Raw genomic sequence first — 19,049 nt, 5'->3', positions numbered from 1 at the left:
AAATCCATTTGCTTTTCTAAGTATTTCTCACATACATTCTTCAAAGCAAACACCTGATCCACACATCCTTGACCACTTCTGAAACCACACTGCTCTTCCCCAATCTGATGCTCTGTACATGCCTTTACCTTCAATCAATACCCTCCCATATATTTCCCAGGAATACTCAACAAAAACTTATGCCTCTGTAGTTTGAACACTCACCTTTATCCCCTTTGCCTTTGTACAATGGCACTATGCATGCATTATGCCAATCCTCAGGTACTTCACCCCGATCCACACATACATTGAGTATCCTTACCAACCAAGCAACAACATAGTCACCACCTTTTTATAAAATCCACTGCAGTACCATCCAAACCTGCCGCCTTGCCAGACTTCATCCTCCTCATAGCTTTCACTACCACTTCTCTGCTTACCAAACCATTCTTTCTGGCCCTCTCACTTCGCATACCACCCTGACCAAAACACCCTGTATCTGCCACTCCATCTCCTCACTACCAGTTATTACATCCCCACTTGCCCCCTTCCCTGATGTTCCCATTTGTTTTCTTGTCTTACATTATTTACCTCCTTCCAAAACATCTTTTATTCTCCCTAAAATTTAATGATACTGTCTCACACCAACTCTCATTTGCCCTCCTTTTCACCTCTTGCACCTCTCTGACCTCCTGCTGCTCTTTTTTATACACCACCCAGTCATTTGCACTACTTCCCTGAACATATCATCCAAACCCTCTTTTTTCTTTCACTAACACCCTTACTTCTTCATTCCACCACTCACTACCCTTGCTAATCTGCCCTCCTCCCACCTTTCTCATGCCATCTGCATCTTTTGCACAAGCCATCACTGCTTCCCTAAATATTTCCCATTCCTCACCCACTCCCCTCACATCATTTGCTCTAATCTTTTGTCATTCTACCTTCAGTCTTTCCTGGCATTTCCTCACACAAGACTCCTTTCCAAGCTCACTTACTCTCACCACTCTCTTCTGCCCAGCATTTTTCTCTTCTTTTGTGGACTCTTCTACAAATCTTCCCCTTTGCTTCCACAAGATAGTGATCAGACATCCCTTTAGCTGCCCATCTCAGCACATTAACAACCAATAGTCTCTCTTTTAAATGCCTATCAATTAACGCATAATCCAATATACTTATGTATATCTCTTTTTAACAGGTATTCTTAATCACCTGTCCTTTTTCAGCACAATAATCCACACAAGTTCTTCACCATTTCCTTTACACCACTGAATAATCCTTGTACACCAATTATACCCTCAACTGCCACATTACTCACCTTTGCATTTAATTCACCCATCACTATAAAACCCGATCTCGTGCATCAAAGCAACCAACACACTCACTCAATGCTTCCAAAACACTTGCCTCTCATAATCTTTCTTCTCTTGACCAGATGCATGGGCACTAATAATTACTCATCTCTCTCTATCCACTTTCAATTTTACCCAAATCAATCCAGAATTTACTTTCTTACACTGTGTCGCATATCCCTACAACTTCTGCTTCAGGAATAGTGCTACTCCTTCCTTTAGCTCTTGTCCTCTCACCAACCCCTTACTGTATATTATGAATTATATATAATTTATTGCAACTGCACTTGTTAGTGAGCTAGCACTAGAAAAGGCTGCTTCTGCTCACATCCATTCTGTAGCTGTCATGTGTTATGCACCAAAACCACAGCTCCCTATCCACACTCAGGTCTCACAGACCTTTCCATGGTTTACCCCAGACGCTTCACATGCCCTGATTCAATCCACTGACAGCACGTCAACCCTGGTATACCACATCGCTCCAATTCACTCTATTCTTTGCCCTCCTTACACCCTCCTGCATGTTCAGGCCCCAATCACACAAAATCTTTTTCACTCCATCTTTCCACCTCCAATTTGGTCTCCCACTTCTCCTCGTTCCCTCCACCTCCGACACATATATCCTCTTGGTCAATCTTTCCTCACTCATTCTCTCCATGTGCCCAAACCATTTCAAAACACCCTCTTCTGCTCTCTCAACCACGCTCTTTTTATTTCCACACATCTCTCTTACCCTTACATTACTTACTCGATCAAACTACCTCACACCACACATTGTCCTCAAACATCTCATTTCCAGCACTTCCACCCTCCTGCGCACAACTCTATCCATAGCCCACGCCTCGCAACCATACAACATTGTTGGAACCACTATTCCTTCAAACATACCCATTTTTGCTTTTCGAGATAATGTTCTCGACTTCCACACATTCTTCAAGGCTCCCAGGATTTTTGCCCCCTCCCCCACCCTATGATCCACTTCCGCTTCCATGGTTCCATCCGCTGCCAGATCCGCTCCCAGATATCTAAAACACTTCACTTCCTCCAGTTTTTCTCCATTCAAACTCACCTCCCAATTGACTTGACCCTCAACCCTACTGTACCTAATAACCTTGCTCTTATTCACATTTACTCTTAACTTTCTTCTTCCACACACTTTTCCAAACTCAGTCACCAGCTTCTGCAGTTTCTCACCCGAATCAGCCACTAGAGCTGTGTCATCTGTGAACAACAACTGACTCTTCCCAAGCTCTCTCATCCACAACAGACTGCATACTCACCCCTCTCTCCAAAACTCATGCATTTACCTCCCTAACCATTCCAACCATAAACAAATTAAACAACCATGGGGACATCACACACCCCTGCCACAAACCTACATTCACTGGGAACCAATCACTCTCCTCTCTTCCTACTCGAACATATGCCTTACATCCTTGGTAAAAACTTTTCACTGCTTCTAGCAACTTATCTCCCACACTGTATACTCTTAAAACCTTCCTCAAAGCATCTCTATCAACCTTATCATATGCCCTCTCAAGATCCATAAATGCTACATACAGATCCATCTGCTTTTGTAAATATTTCTCACATACATTCTTCAAAGCAAACACCTGAGCCACACATCCTCTACCTCTTCTGAAACCACACTACTCTTCCCCAGTCTGCTCTGTACATGCCTTCACCTTCAATCAATACCCTCCCATATATTTTCCCAGGAATACTCAACAAACTTATGCCTCTGTAGTTTGAACACTCACCTTTATCCCCTTTGCCTTTGTACAATGGCACTATGCATGCATTATGCCAATCCTCAGGTACTTCACCCCGATCCACACATACATTGAGTATCCTTACCAACCAAGCAACAACATAGTCACCACCTTTTTATAAAGTCCACTGCAGTACCATCCAAACCTGCCGCCTTGCCAGACTTCATCCTCCTCATAGCTTTCACTACCACTTCTCTGCTTACCAAACCATTCTTTCTGGCCCTCTCACTTCGCATACCACCCTGACCAAAACACCCTGTATCTGCCACTCCATCTCCTCACTACCAGTTATTACATCCCCACTTGCCCCCTTCCCTGATGTTCCCATTTGTTTTCTTGTCTTACATTATTTACCTCCTTCCAAAACATCTTTTTATTCTCCCTAAAATTTAATGATACTGTCTCACACCAACTCTCATTTGCCCTCCTTTTCACCTCTTGCACCTCTCCTTGACCTCCTGCTGCTCTTTTTTATACACCTCCCAGTCATTTGCACTACTTCCCTGAACATATCATCCAAACTCCTCTTTTTTCTTTCACTAACACCCTTACTTCTTCATTCCACCACTCACTACCCTTGCTAATCTGCCCTCCTCCCACCTTTCTCATGCCATCTGCATCTTTTGCACAAGCCATCACTGCTTCCCTAAATATTTCCCATTCCTCACCCACTCCCCTCACGTCATTTGCTCTAATCTTTTGTCATTCTACCTTCAGTCTTTCCTGGCATTTCCTCACACAAGACTCCTTTCCAAGCTCACTTACTCTCACCACTCTCTTCTGCCCAGCATTTTCTCTTCTTTTGTGGACTCTTCTACAAATCTTCCCCTTTGCTTCCACAAGATAGTGATCAGACATCCCTTTAGCTGCCCATCTCAGCACATTAACATCCAATAGTCTCTCTTTTAAATGCCTATCAATTAACGCATAATCCAATATACTTATGTATATCTCTTTTTAAACCAGGTATTCTTAATCACCTGTCCTTTTTCAGCACAATAATCCACAAGTTCTTCACCATTTCCTTTACACCACTGAATAATCCATGTACACCAATTATACCCTCAACTGCCACATTACTCACCTTTGCATTTAATTCACCCATCACTATAACCCGATCTCGTGCATCAAAGCAACCAACACACTCACTCAATTGCTTCCAAAACACTTGCCTCTCATAATCTTTCTTCTCTTGACCAGATGCATGGGCACTAATAATTACTCATCTCTCTCTATCCACTTTCAATTTTACCCAAATCAATCCAGAATTTACTTTCTTACACTGTGTCGCATATCCCTACAACTTCTGCTTCAGGAATAGTGCTACTCCTTCCTTTAGCTCTTGTCCTCTCACCAACCCCTTACTGTATATTATGAATTATATATAATTTATTGCAACTGCACTTGTTAGTGAGCTAGCACTAGAAAAGGCTGCTTCTGCTCACATCCATTCTGTAGCTGTCATGTGTTATGCACCAAAACCACAGCTCCCTATCCACACTCAGGTCTCACAGACCTTTCCATGGTTTACCCCAGACGCTTCACATGCCCTGATTCAATCCACTGACAGCACGTCAACCCCGGTATACCACATCGATCCAATTCACTCTATTCTTTGCCCTCCTTACACCCTCCTGCATGTTCAGGCCCCAATCACACAAAATCTTTTTCACTCCATCTTTCCACCTCCAATTTGGTCTCCCTCTTCTCCTTGTTCCCTCCACCTCCGACACATATATCCTCTTGGTCAATCTTTCCTCACTCATTCTCTCCATGTGCCCAAACCATTTCAAAACACCCTCTTCTGCTCTCTCAACCACGCTCTTTTTATTTCCACACATCTCTCTTACCCTTACATTACTTACTCGATCAAACTACCTCACACCACACATTGTCCTCAAACATCTCATTTCCAGCACTTCCACCCTCCTGCGCACAACTCTATCCATAGCCCACGCCTCGCAACCATACAACATTGTTGGAACCACTATTCCTTCAAACATACCCATTTTTGCTTTCCGAGATAATGTTCTCGACTTCCACACATTCTTCAAGGCCCCCAGGATTTTCGCCCCTCCCCCACCCTATGATCCACTTCCGCTTCCATGGTTCCATCCGCTGCCAGATCCGCTCCCAGATATCTAAAACACTTCACTTCCTCCAGTTTTTCTCCATTCAAACTCACCTCCCAATTGACTTGACCCTCAACCCTACTGTACCTAATAACCTTGCTCTTATTCACATTTACTCTTAACTTTCTTCTTCCACACACTTTTCCAAACTCAGTCACCAGCTTCTGCAGTTTCTCACATGAATCAGCCACCAGCGCTGTATCATCAGCGAACAACAACTGACTCACTTCCCAAGCTCTCTCATCCCCAACAGACTTCATACTTGCCCCTCTTTCCAGGACTCTTGCATTTACCTCCCTAACAACCCCATCCATAAACAAATTAAACAACCATGGAGACATCACACACCCCTGCCGCAAACCTACATTCACTGAGAACCAATCACTTTCCTCTCTTCCTACACGTACACATGCCTTACATCCTCGATAAAAACTTTTCACTGCTTCTAACAACTTTCCTCCCACACCATATATTCTTAATATCTTCCACAGAGCATCTCTATCAACTCTATCATATGCCTTCTCCAGATCCATAAATGCTACATACAGATCGATTTGCTTTTCTAAGTATTTCTCACATACATTCTTCAAAGCAAACACCTGATCCACACATCCTCTACCACTTCTGAAACCACACTGCTCTTCCCAATCTATATATATATATATATAATATATATATATATATAATATATATATATATATTCTTTCTTTTAAACTATTCGCCATTTCCCCGCGTTTGCGAGGTAGCGCAAGGAAACAGACGAAAGAAATGGCCCAACCCACCCCCATACACATGCCTTACATCCTCGATAAAAACTTTTCACTGCTTCTAACAACTTTCCTCCCACACCATATATTCTTAATATCTTCCACAGAGCATCTCTATCAACTCTATCATATGCCTTCTCCAGATCCATAAATGCTACATACAGATCGATTTGCTTTTCTAAGTATTTCTCATACATTCTTCAAAGCAAACACCTGATCCACACATCCTCTACCACTTCTGAAACCACACTGCTCTTCCCAATCTATATATATATATATATATATAATATATATATATATAATATATATATATATATATATTATATATATATATATATATTATATATATATATATATTATATATATATATATATTATATATATATATATAATATATATATATATAATATATATATATATAATATATATATATATTATATATATATATATAATATATATATATATATATTTTTTTTTTTTTTGAAGTTATATTTTCTCTGAAATCTTATTTTTTGATGCTTATATGGTGATTGAAATGTTATTATACCTATGATTCATAGTTAACCCTCCATGTGGGTGACTTCAACTCTACCTCCAGGATGTATGCAGGTTTCAAAACTTTACCATCCTGGTGGGCAGTAGCATGTTTTTCACTATATCTGCCTCCAGATCATTCCATCAGTACTGGAAGCTTGTTTCATTATTTATTCATATTTTGTGAAATAGGATGGACCTCCATGGTGAAACAGTTAGCACTGCTGACCATGATTTATTTTCGGGCCATCCAAGGTCAAGTCTCTATAAGTTTGATCCTAGTCATGGCAGCCAGTCCATAATTAACTCAGCTGTTCATCCCCCTAAGGGCTGGTTGATAAAATGGATACCTGGCATAGGTTAGAGTATATAAATATATATATTTTTCTCTCATACTTGATTGCTGTTTCCCATGTTAGCCAGGTAGTTCCAGGAAACAGACGAAGAAAGGCACTTCTACTCACATACCCATATATATACAAGTACGCACACACATACAAGTACATTTTTATGTTCATACATACATACATACATACTTACATATGTATATATACACATACCCATACATGCACATATATGCACATGTACACATTCATACATGCTTGCCATCATCCTTTCTCAACGCCACCCCGCCCCCACAGGAAACAGCACAAATGCATGAAAGAAAAGAATAAAATGATTACATATACATTCTCTTTTTCCCCCCGTACACCCACTAGCCACTCAGTGCGTCATAAAGGTAGTGCCATGAAACAGATTAAGGAAGGCTACATCCTCACATGAGCTGCCATGTGCAACTCACCAAAACTGCAGCTCCCCATCCACACCCAGGCCTTACAGACCCCTCCATGGTTTACCTTGGACATTTCACATGCCCTGGTTCAGTCCATTGACAGCACATCAACCCCAGTATACCACATTGCTCCAATTCTTTCTATTCCATGAATGCCTCACCCTCCTGCATGTTCAGGCCCCTATTGCCCAAAATCTTTTTCACTCCATTCTTAAATCTCCAATTTTGTCTCCCCATTTTCCTTGTTCCCTCCACATCTGACACATAAATTCTCTTTGTCAACCTTTTCTTGCTCATTCTCTTCATTTCCAAAACAAAAAAAATCCAATTCGGTCTCCCGTTCTCCTTGTTCCCTCCATTTCTGACACATATATCTTCTTTGTCAACCTTTCCTCACTCATTCTCTCCATGCATTCAAATCATTTCAACACTTCTTCTTCTGTTCTCTCAGCCACATTCTTTTTATTACTACACACCTCTTACCCATTCATTAGTTACTCACAAACCACCTCACACTACATATTGTCTTCAAAGAATTCATTTCCAACACACCCACCCTCCTCTGCACAACACCATCTGTAGCCCATTCCTCACTACCATATGATATTGTTAGAAGTGCAATTCCCTCAAACATGCCCATTTTTGCCCTCCAAGATAATGTTGTCTCTTTCCACACATTCTGCATCACTCGTAGAACCTTCATCCCCTCCCCTACCTTATGACACTTCTTCCATGGTTCCATTCACTGCCAAGTCCACTCCCATATATCTAAAACACTTCACTTTTTCCAGTTTTCTCAATTCAAATTTACATCTCAATTAACTTGTCCATCACCCTTGCTGAACTCAATAACCTTGCTTTTATTCAAATGTACTCTCAATTTTCTCTTTACACACACATTTCTAAACTCACTCACCAACTTCTGCAGTTGCTCACTGGAATCAGCCACCAGTGCTGTATCATCGGCAAACAACTGACTCATTTCCTAGGCCCTCTCATCCCCAGCAGACTGCATTGTTGCCCCCTCCCCCTTTTTCCAATTCTTTTGTATTTACCTCCCTCACCACCCCACCCATAAAAAATGAAACAGTCATGGTGACATCACACTGCTGCTAAAGACCAACCTTCACTGGGACCCATTCACTATACTCTCTTCCTACTCATACACAAGCTTTACCCCCTTAATAAAAACTTCTCACTGCTTCTAGTAGTATATCTCCCACACTGTATATTCTTAAGACCTTCCACAGAGTATCTCTATCAAGCTTATATTATGTGATCTCCAGACCCATAAATGCCACACACAAATTCATCTGTCTTTCTAATTATTCCTTACACACATTCTTCAAAGCAAACACTTGATCCACACATCTACCAATTCTGAAACCATTCTGCTCCTCCCTAGTCCAGTGCTCTGTAATGCCCTCACCCTCTCAATCAATACTCTCCCGTACTACTTACCGAGTATACTAAAAAATCTCGTACATCTGTAGTTTGAACACTCACTTTTATCGCTGCTTTTATACAGTGGCACTGTACCTGCATTCTGCCAGTCCTCAAGCACTTCACCATGCTCCATACAAACAGTGAATATCCTTACCAACCATTCAACAATGCAGTTATGCCCTTTCTTAATAAATTCAACTGCAAAACCATTGACTCCTGCTGTCTTGCTGCATTTCATCTTTTCCAAGGTTTTCTCCCTTCATCTACTGCCACTCAGTCATCACCCACATTTAACAGTCCTTCAGAAAACTCACTCCATCTCCTCCTCACTTCATCACTACCTGTTATCACTTCCCCTTTTGCCTCCTTCATCATTTCCCATTTGTTCTCTTGTCTTTCACACATTATTTACCTCCTTCCAAACATCTTTTTATTCTCCCTAAAATTTAAAGGTACTCTCTCACCCCAACTCTCATTTGCCCTCTTTTTCTACCTCTGCACCTTCCTTTTGACCAACTGCCACTTTCTCTTATGCATACATGTCTCAATCATATGCACTCCTTCCCTGTAGTACCACTAAAGTGCCTCTCTTATCTCTTTCACTTACATTTTTATCCCCTCATCCCACCACTCACTATCCTTTCTAATCTGCCCCCTTCCACCTTTTGTATGTCACATGTATCTCTGGCACATGCCATCACTGCTTCCCTAAATACCCACCATTCCACGCCCACTCCCTTCACTTACTTCATTTGCTCTCACCTTTTGCCATTCTACACTCAATCTTTGTCAGTATTTCTTCACACAAGACTCCTTTCCAAGCTCACTTACTCTCACCACTCTTTTCTCCCCTATATTGTTTCCTCTTTTTCAAAAACCTCTATAAATCTTCACCCTTGCCTCCACAAGATAGTGATCAGACATCCTAGCAGCTGCCCCTCTCAGCACATTTACAGGAAAAGTCTCTTTTTCATGCCTATCAATTAACTCTTAATCTTATAATGCTTTTTGACCATCTTTCCTATTTATATGTATATGTATTTGTATGAGACTGGGTATTAGTGATGGGTGATTTAAATGCGAAGGTAAGTAATAAGGCAGTTTAGGGTATAATTGGTGTACATGGGGTATTCAGTGTTGTGAATGGAAATGGTGAAGAGCTTGTGGCTTTGTGTTCTGAAAAAAGACTGGTGATTGGGAATACTTGGTTCAAAAAGAGAGATATACATAAGTATACAAATACTTTCTTTTTCTTTAAAAGAAAAAGACTGGTGATTGGGAATACTTGGTTCAAAAAGAGAGATATACATAAGTATACAAATACTTTCTTTTTCTTTAAAAGAAAAAGAAAGTATTTGTATACTTATGTATATCTCTCTTTTTGAACCAAGTATTCCCAATCACCAGTCTTTTTTCAGAACACAAAGCCACAAGCTCTTCACCATTTCCATTCACAACACTGAATACCCCATGTACACCAATTATACCCTAAACTGCCATATTACTTACCTTAGCATTTAAATCACCCATCACTAATACCCAGTCTCATGCACTAAAGCGCTAACACGCTCACTCAGCTGCTCCCAAAACACTTGCCTCTCATGATCTTTCTGTTCATGACCAGGTGCATAAGCACCAATAATCACCCATATCTCTCCACCCACCTTCAGTTTTATCCACTTCAATCTAGAATTCACTTTCTTACACTATCATACACTCCCACAACTCCTGCTTCAGGAATAGTGCTCTCACCAACCCGTGACTTGACTCCCAAGATTTTTCCAAACCATTCTTCCCCTCTACCCTTCAGCTTTGTTTCTCTCAGAGCCAGAACATCCAGGTTTCTTTCCTCAAGCATACTACCTTCCTCTCCTTTCTTCTCATCTTGGTTACATCCACACACATTCAGACACCCCAGTCTGAGCCTTCACTCTTTCTGTTTCTACTTTTAGAATTGAAATACAAGAAGGGGAGGGTTTCCAGCCCCCTTTAGTTGCCTTCTACAACATGCGGGGAATACATGGGGAGTATCTTTCTCCCCCTTTCCCACAGGAAACAGCGTTGCCACCCCCTGTGTCAGTGAGTTAGCATCAGGAAAACATTAAAAAAAAAGCCACATTTGTTCACATTTAGTCTTTAGCTGTTATGTGTAATGCACCAGAACCACAACTCCCTATCCACAACCAGGCCCCACAGAGCTTTCAGTGGTTTACCTCAGATGTTTGACATGCCTTAGCACAGTGACCATGGTACACCACATCGTTCCAATTCACTCTTTTCCTTGTATGCCTCACACCCTCCTGTATTTTCAGGCCCTGATTACTCGAAATCTTTCACTTCATCCATCCACCTCCAAGCTGTGCAAAACTTTCTCTAGTTTCCCTTGGCTGCTTCATATGCCCTAGTTCAGTCTATTGACAGCACATTGACTCCTTTTTACTTTGTCCCATGCACACCTTTCACATTTCTACTTTTTCTGGCTCTGAGCACCCAGAATCTTGTTCATTCCATCCTTTCATATCCAATTTTATCTTTTCCCTTGTCTTTTCCACTTTTGGCATATATATCCTTTTGATCAACCTTCCCTTACTCATTCTTTCAGCTTTCTCTGTCAGACTCTTCTTATTACCACACCTCTCTCACCCTGTTATTACTTATTCTTTCACCCCTAATCACACCCCATATTATCTTCAAAACATTTCATTTCAGGAGTAGATCAGATTAAAAAGTTGGGTGGAGTGGGGTTGCGAAATGAAAATTAGTGTTTGGTCGAGTCATACTCTTTTAAAGGTAATTTATTCTAGCCTTGTGTGAAATGTACTTAAGAATACACTTATAGGTTGAGCATATAGTTCTGTAATGGAACAGAGATGCAAGGGTTAGATCATTTTCCTATGATTATGTGTGTAGAAAATTAAGGAAATGGAAACAAGAGAAGATAGAAGATGTGAGATTGTCTTTAGACTGTAAACGAAATGCTTGGGTTATCAGTATCTACTGTATTGTGTGTAATTGTAAAGGTATTTTATATCATGTTTAATGTGTTTTTTATAGATTATCAAGAAGTTGATAGAGAGGAAGCAAAGTGAAATCCGTAAGGTGCATCCAGGATTGACTTGCTTTAGAGATGGAGTACGAGAAATACCTATTGAGGCTATTCCTGGGATTCGAGAAGCTGGATGGAAAGGTCCCTCAACTCCTTCATCTCGATCTCCCAACCATGAACAACAGGATCCTGAGTACCTACATAGCATGCTCAAAACACTTCTTTGCAATGTTAGTTTTAAATATTAAAGATTCTATACATATGCATTATGACAAGGGAGACTACATACATTTTTTTAGAAAGATGGAGGATTAAGGATGAATTTTCCAAATGTCAGGTGGAGATGCTGAAGAAAATAATTATGCCATCCTTTTGTCAATCACACATAAAATACCTCCTTTGTACATGATTAATCATTACTTTGTCATCCTCATCTGAAATACTTTCCCTACTTTTTCTGTCTACTTTTGCTATTTTAACTTCAGCCATACTTCTACAGATCTTCACCAGCATGTCACTTGCCATGCATCCTTCATAGCCATACATCCATCCATTGAGTTATCAAAGGGTTACCTTCTTGAAAAACCATCCTGAAATCAAGATTTCATAGACTGATACCCATTTCTCCATTGACTTTTGATTATAGAAATGGGAGATACATTGCCGCAGGAGAGGAATACCTTTTTGAAATGTAATAAGTGTTCTTGAAAACCAATTTGATGCTTAGTTTTACGTAATGAGAAACACAGAATGCATTGTAAGCATTAATACATTTGCCATATATTACATATATTTATGTTTATTTTGTTATACTTTGTTACTGTCTCTCTCATTAGCAAGGTTGCGTAAGAAAACAGATGAAAGAATGGGCCAACCCACCCACAATACACATGTATATACATACACGCCCACATACACACATATACATACGTACCTATACATTTCAACATATACATAAACAGATATATACATATATACCCATGTACATAGTCATACTTGCTGCCCTCATCCATTCCCTTCACCACCCTGCCAAACATAAAATGGCACCCCCCCTTCCCCCTGCACGTGCGCAAGGTAGCACTAGGAAAAGACAACAAAGGCCACAATCGTTCACACTCAGTCTCTAGCTGTCATGTGTAATGCACCAAAACCACAGCTCCCTTTCCACATCTAGGCCCCACAAAACTTTCCATGGTTTACCCCAGATGCTTCACATGCCCTGGTTCAATCCATTGACAGCACATCCACCCCGGTATACCACATCGTTCCAATTCACTCAATTCCTTGCATGCCTTTCACCCTCCTGCATGTACAGGCCCCGATCGCTCAAAATCTTTTTCACTCCATCCTTCCACCTCCAATTTGGTCTCCCACTTCTCCTTCCCTCCACCTCTGACACATATATCCTCTTTGTCAATCTTTCCTCACTCATTCTTTCCATGTGACCAAACCTTTATCCCCTTTGCCTTTGTACAATGGCACTATTCATGCATTCCGCCAATCCTCAGGCACTTCACCATGAGCCATACATACACTGAATATCCTCACCAACCAGTCAACAACACAGTTACCCCCTTTTGTAATAAATTCCACTGCAATACCATCCAAACCCTCCACCTTGCTGGCTTTCTTCATTCACAAAGCATTCACTACCTCATTTCTGTTTACCAAACCATTCTCCCAGACCTTCTCACTTCATGCACCACCTCGACCAAAACACTCTATATCTGCCACTCTGTCATCTAACACATTCAACAAACCTTCAAAATACTCATTCCATCTCCTTCTCACATCACCACTACTTGTTATTACTTCCCCATTCGCCCCCTTCACCGATGTTCCCATTTCTTCTTTTGTCTTACGCATTTTATTTACCTCATTCCAAAACATCTTTTTTTTTTTTTCTTTTTTTTTATACGTTGTCGCTGTCTCCCGCGTTTGCGAGGTAGCGCGAGGAAACAGACGAAAGAAATGGCCCAACCCCCCCCCCATACACATGTATATACATACGTCCACACACGCAAATATACATACCTACACAGCTTTCCATGGTTTACCCCAGACGCTTCACATGCCTTGATTCAATCCACTGACAGCACGTCAACCCCGGTATACCACATCGCTCCAATTCACTCTATTCCTTGCCCTCCTTTCACCCTCCTGCATGTTCAGGCCCCGATCACACAAAATCTTTTTCACTCCATCTTTCCACCTCCAATTTGGTCTCCCTCTTCTCCTTGCTCCCTCCACCTCCGACACATATATCCTCTTGGTCAATCTTTCCTCACTCATCCTCTCCATGTGCCCAAACCACTTCAAAACACCCTCTTCTGCTCTCTCAACCACGCTCTTTTTATTTCCACACATCTCTCTTACCCTTACGTTACTCACTCGATCAAACCACCTCACACCACACATTGTCCTCAAACATCTCATTTCCAGCACATCCATCCTCCTGCGCACAACTCTATCCATAGCCCACGCCTCGCAACCATACAACATTGTTGGAACCACTATTCCTTCAAACATACCCATTTTTGCTTTCCGAGATAATGTTCTCGACTTCCACACATTCTTCAAGGCTCCCAGAATTTTCGCCCCCTCCCCCACCCTATGATCCACTTCCGCTTCCATGGTTCCATCCGCTGCCAGATCCACTCCCAGATATCTAAAACACTTCACTTCCTCCAGTTTTTCTCCATTCAAACTCACCTCCCAATTGACTTGACCCTCAACCCTACTGTACCTAATAACCTTGCTCTTATTCACATTTACTCTTAACTTTCTTCTTCCTCACACTTTACCAATCTCTTTTTATTCTCCCTAAAAGTTAATGATACTCTCTCACCCCAACTCTCATTTGCCTTCTTTTTCACTTCTTGCACCTTTCTCTTGACCTCTTGCCTCTTTCTTTAATACATCTCCCAGTCATTTGCACTATTTCCCAGCAAAAATCGTCCAAATGCCTCTCTCTTCTCTTTCACTAACAATCTTACTTCTTCATCCTACCACTCACTACCCTTTCTAATCTGCCCAACTCCCACCTTTCTCATGCCACAGGCATCTTTGCACAAGCCATCACTGCTTCCCTAAATACATCCCATTCATCCCCACTCCCCTTACATCCTATGCTCTCACCTTTTTCCATTCAGCACTCAGTCTCTCCTGGTACTTTCTCACACAAGTCTCCTTCTCAAGCTCACTTACTCTCACCACTCTCTTCACCCCAACATTCACTTATCTTTTCTGAAAGCCTCTACAAATCTTCACCTTTGCCTCCACAAGATAATGATTAGACATACCTCTCACCACATCAGCACATCAACATCCAAAAGTCTCTCTTTCACATGCGAATCAATTAACACGTAATCCAATAACATTCTCTGGCCATCTCTCCTACTTAAATACGTATACTTATGTGTATATCTCTTTTTAAACCAGGTATTCCAAATCATCAATCCTTTTTCAGTACACAAATCTACAATATATATTTATTCATTATACTTAGTCGCTGTCTTCCGTGTTAGTGAGGTAGTGTAAGGTAACAGACAAAAAAATGGCCTAACCCACCCACATACACATGCATATGCGTAAGCGCCCAAACACGCACATTTACATACCTATATATTTCAGCTTATACATACATAGACATATACATATATACACATGTACATATTTATTCTTGCTGCTTTCATCCATTGCCTTCGCCACCCCACCACATGCACACGTGAGGTAGTGCTAGAAAAAGACGTAGAGGCCACATTTATTCACACTCAGTCTCTAGCTGTCATGTCTAATGCACCGAAACCACAGCTCCCTTTCCACATCCAGGCCCCACAGAACTTTCCATGGTTTACCCCAGATGCTTCACATGCCCTGGTTCAATCCATTGACAGCATGTCGACCCTGATATACCACATCATTTCAATGCACTCTATTCCTTGCTTGCCTTTCACCCTTCTGCATGTTCAGGCCCTGATCGCTCAAAATCTTTTTCACTCCAGCTTTCCACCTGTAGTTTGGTCTCCCACTACTCATTCTCTCCACCTCTGACACATATATTCTCTTTGTCAATCTTTCTTCACTCATTCTCTCCATGTGACCAAACAATTTCAATACACCCTCTTCTGCTCTCTCAACCACACTCTTTTTACTACCATACATCTCTCATACCCTTTCATTACTTACTCGATCCAACACATCCATCCTCCTCCGCACAACCTTATCTATAGCCCATGCCTCACAACCATATAACATTTTTGGAACGTTCTTATCATCCACACATTCTTCAATGCTCCCAGAACCTTTGCCCCCTCCTCCACCCTGTAACTCACTTCCGCTTCCATGGTTCCATCCGCTGCAAAATCCACTCCCAGATATCTAAAATACTTCATTTCCTCTAGTTTTTCTCCATTCAAACTTACCTCCCAATTATCTTTTCCCTCAACTCTACTGAACCTAATAAAATGCACTTTTCTTATACTGATAGGACTTCATTTACACTTTTCTAATACTGATAGGACTTCATTTATCATATCATATTAATGCATCCAGTTTTCTGTTAAGACTGGTAGATTTTATGTTTTTTCATATCACACACACAGCTAATAGAAATGGAAGCTTCTTTCTCATTGTAGGAGGGTTATAATCCAGTTTTAAACAAGGTCTTTGAAAATTTCACCGGGATATTTGTAACTCTGAATTATATATTTGCAAATTGATCCAAGAATCTTATCTCTCTACAGTAAAGCCTCGATTTAATGGATTGATCTGGGGCTGGAGTGTCCATTAATGCCGAAAGTCCATTAAGAATGTAACGTATGGGCCATATTTTAATGCAGTATACAGTTTGCATGCTTTCTTTTAACTCCTCTATTACTCTTTGATGTTTTGAATTGTAAGGATTGCAAAATTATTAAATAAAGTCAACTCTCTGTATGCATCCTGACTACATGGTAACCGCATGGTAATTTGAGGCAGACTGAGACCGAAACAAAATGAGTATACCTCACACTACCAAAAACATGTGCGATATGAAGTGTGCATAGTGCAGTATTCAAGGATTTTTATTTTTGACATTTTTTTTAGATTATTATTAAGGTATTATTATTTGCCCGGTCCATTAAACCAGGGTCTGTTAAATTGAGGGCTTACTGTATTTGTAGTAGTGTAATTTTGCTGACAGATTCTTCATAAAATGGGTATAGGTGTGCAATCTCCAAAGAATTTAGCATATCTTGTCTTACTACAATATCTGTTTCTTCATTCGCTTTTATTCCACTTTCAACCAAAGTGCTGATGCTGTTATCTTTGACTTTTCTTGGCTTACAGAAAAAGGTAAGGTTTTGCATCCATACCTTAGAGGTTGGACAAAAACTCCACAATTCAAGCTTCTTCAGTACACTACACTCATCTTCTTCACCAGAGCTTTCAGAACATTTCAAAAATTTTCCTTTCACTGCTTGACCTACAGCCTGGCTCTCCAAGTACTGGTTTTATTTATCATCACTGCTGGGTACCTCTGTTCCTTAGAAATTTATTCTTCTCCATTTAAGTTGTGCTGTCAGTGGATTGAACCAAGGCATGTGAAGCGTATGGGGTAAACCATGGAAAGTTTTGTGGGGCCTGGATGTGGAAAGGGAGCTGTGGTTTCGGTGCATTAGACATGACAGCTAGAGACTGAGTGTGAATGAATGTGGCCTTTGTTGTCTTTTCCTAGTGCTACCTCATGCATGCAGGGAGGGGTGCCATTTCATGTGTGGCGGTGTGGTGACAGGACTGGATGAAGGCAGCAATTATGGATATGTACATGTGTATATATGTATATGTATGTATTTGTTGAAATGTATAGGCATGTATATGTGCGTGTGTGGGTGTTTATGTATATACATGTGTATGTTAGAGGGTTGGGCCATTTCTTTTGTCTGTTTCCTTGCGCTACCTCGCTAATGCGGGAGACAGTGACTAAGTATAATAATGATAATAATAATTACGTGTTTCACATACTTTATATGGATCAATTCTATTCAGCCTCATCAAGTATTTATACTTGAACTTGCATGCAATATGATACAGAGTAAGAGTTTTCTCTCAAAAGCACTCTATATCTATCTATTCATAGAACACCCATCACAGTATTATTGTTAGAATCATTTCCATATATTCTTCTTTGGCCATACATCCAAAATCCCTGAATTACACTAAAATTAGTAGCACCATCTGAAATCCTTCTATCCCTCATTATATCACTCATTGATTAATTTCATCTCTTTTTCAGTCAGCCTGTTATGCATCATACATGGCCATACCTTGTAATTGGCTGTCATTCATGCAATTTTATGATGGCTTCCCCACCTTACTTGACTTTGCCTTCATTGTTTATGGTATAATTTCTCAGAATTCTACACTATACAAGTTTTTCATCCTTAATGCTTTCATTTTTACCCGTCTGTACCCTGGAAACATAGGTTTGGCATCTGTGCAGAAGTGTTGGAACAAAACCCATTCTGGCTTTTTGCATTTTGATATAAAACTTTTTGATTCTCAAAAGCTCTCAGAGCATCCCCACTTTGTATGTCACTTTTCTCATGACTTCTTATTTTCCTTTTTGTCATTATACAGTATCACTCTCAGATGGTCTTCTCACATCTTAGAATTATCCTTTTTACAGACATTGCTTTAGGACTGTCCACCACTTTTGAACAAGAGAACCTTGATTTTATATGTAATTACTCTCAGAATACCTCATCTATCATCACTAAAATGACTTGCTTATCTCCTTAACATTCCTTCTGTCATGGCAGTAAGGACAAAAATTAAATACAAAAAACAAAATAAGAAAAAGTAAGATTGATTTTTGACAAGATTTTATATATGCAAGTGAAATAAAGTATGGAATAGTAAGTTGGCCAGGATTGTATAAGAACTTGAAATTATTGGCATGTACTGGAGAGTGAAATTACCGGGAAAACATGGGAATGTAGCTGTAAAGGAAATTCAAAAGTTGAAAAATACAGAAAAGGAATCAACACTGAATAATTGCAGAGATGTATAGAGTACAGTGTAAAATAGATTCATGGTGGAATATGTTAAATAAATGTTGGAAAGGATTGGAGAAATAGTAATTAAGTGGAATGAGGAGGCATTGTGGACCAGTAAGGAGTGAGGTAAAGAATACAAGCTCATGAAATGTGAGTTAAAAAAGATACTGACAACATGAGGGAAGAAAA

The 19,049-nt window shown here is 40.4% G+C and overlaps 1 protein-coding gene across 1 annotated transcript in view; it reads left to right on the top strand.

Moving 5' to 3' along the window:
• Gcn5 (Gcn5 acetyltransferase) overlaps positions 1–19,049 on the top strand; it is a 98,235-nt gene that overhangs the window by 76,596 nt on the left and 2,590 nt on the right. Inside the window, exon 14 of the mRNA XM_071663753.1 lies at positions 11,829–12,050. Within this exon, the coding sequence (XP_071519854.1) occupies positions 11,829–12,050 (222 nt within the window). The remainder of the gene's footprint in view (positions 1–11,828; positions 12,051–19,049) is intronic.

The sequence above is a fragment of the Panulirus ornatus genome, chromosome 1 (assembly GCF_036320965.1).
Source record: "Panulirus ornatus isolate Po-2019 chromosome 1, ASM3632096v1, whole genome shotgun sequence".
Taxonomy (NCBI): Eukaryota; Metazoa; Arthropoda; class Malacostraca; order Decapoda; family Palinuridae; genus Panulirus; species Panulirus ornatus.
This window is presented reverse-complemented; position numbering and strand designations above follow the sequence as displayed.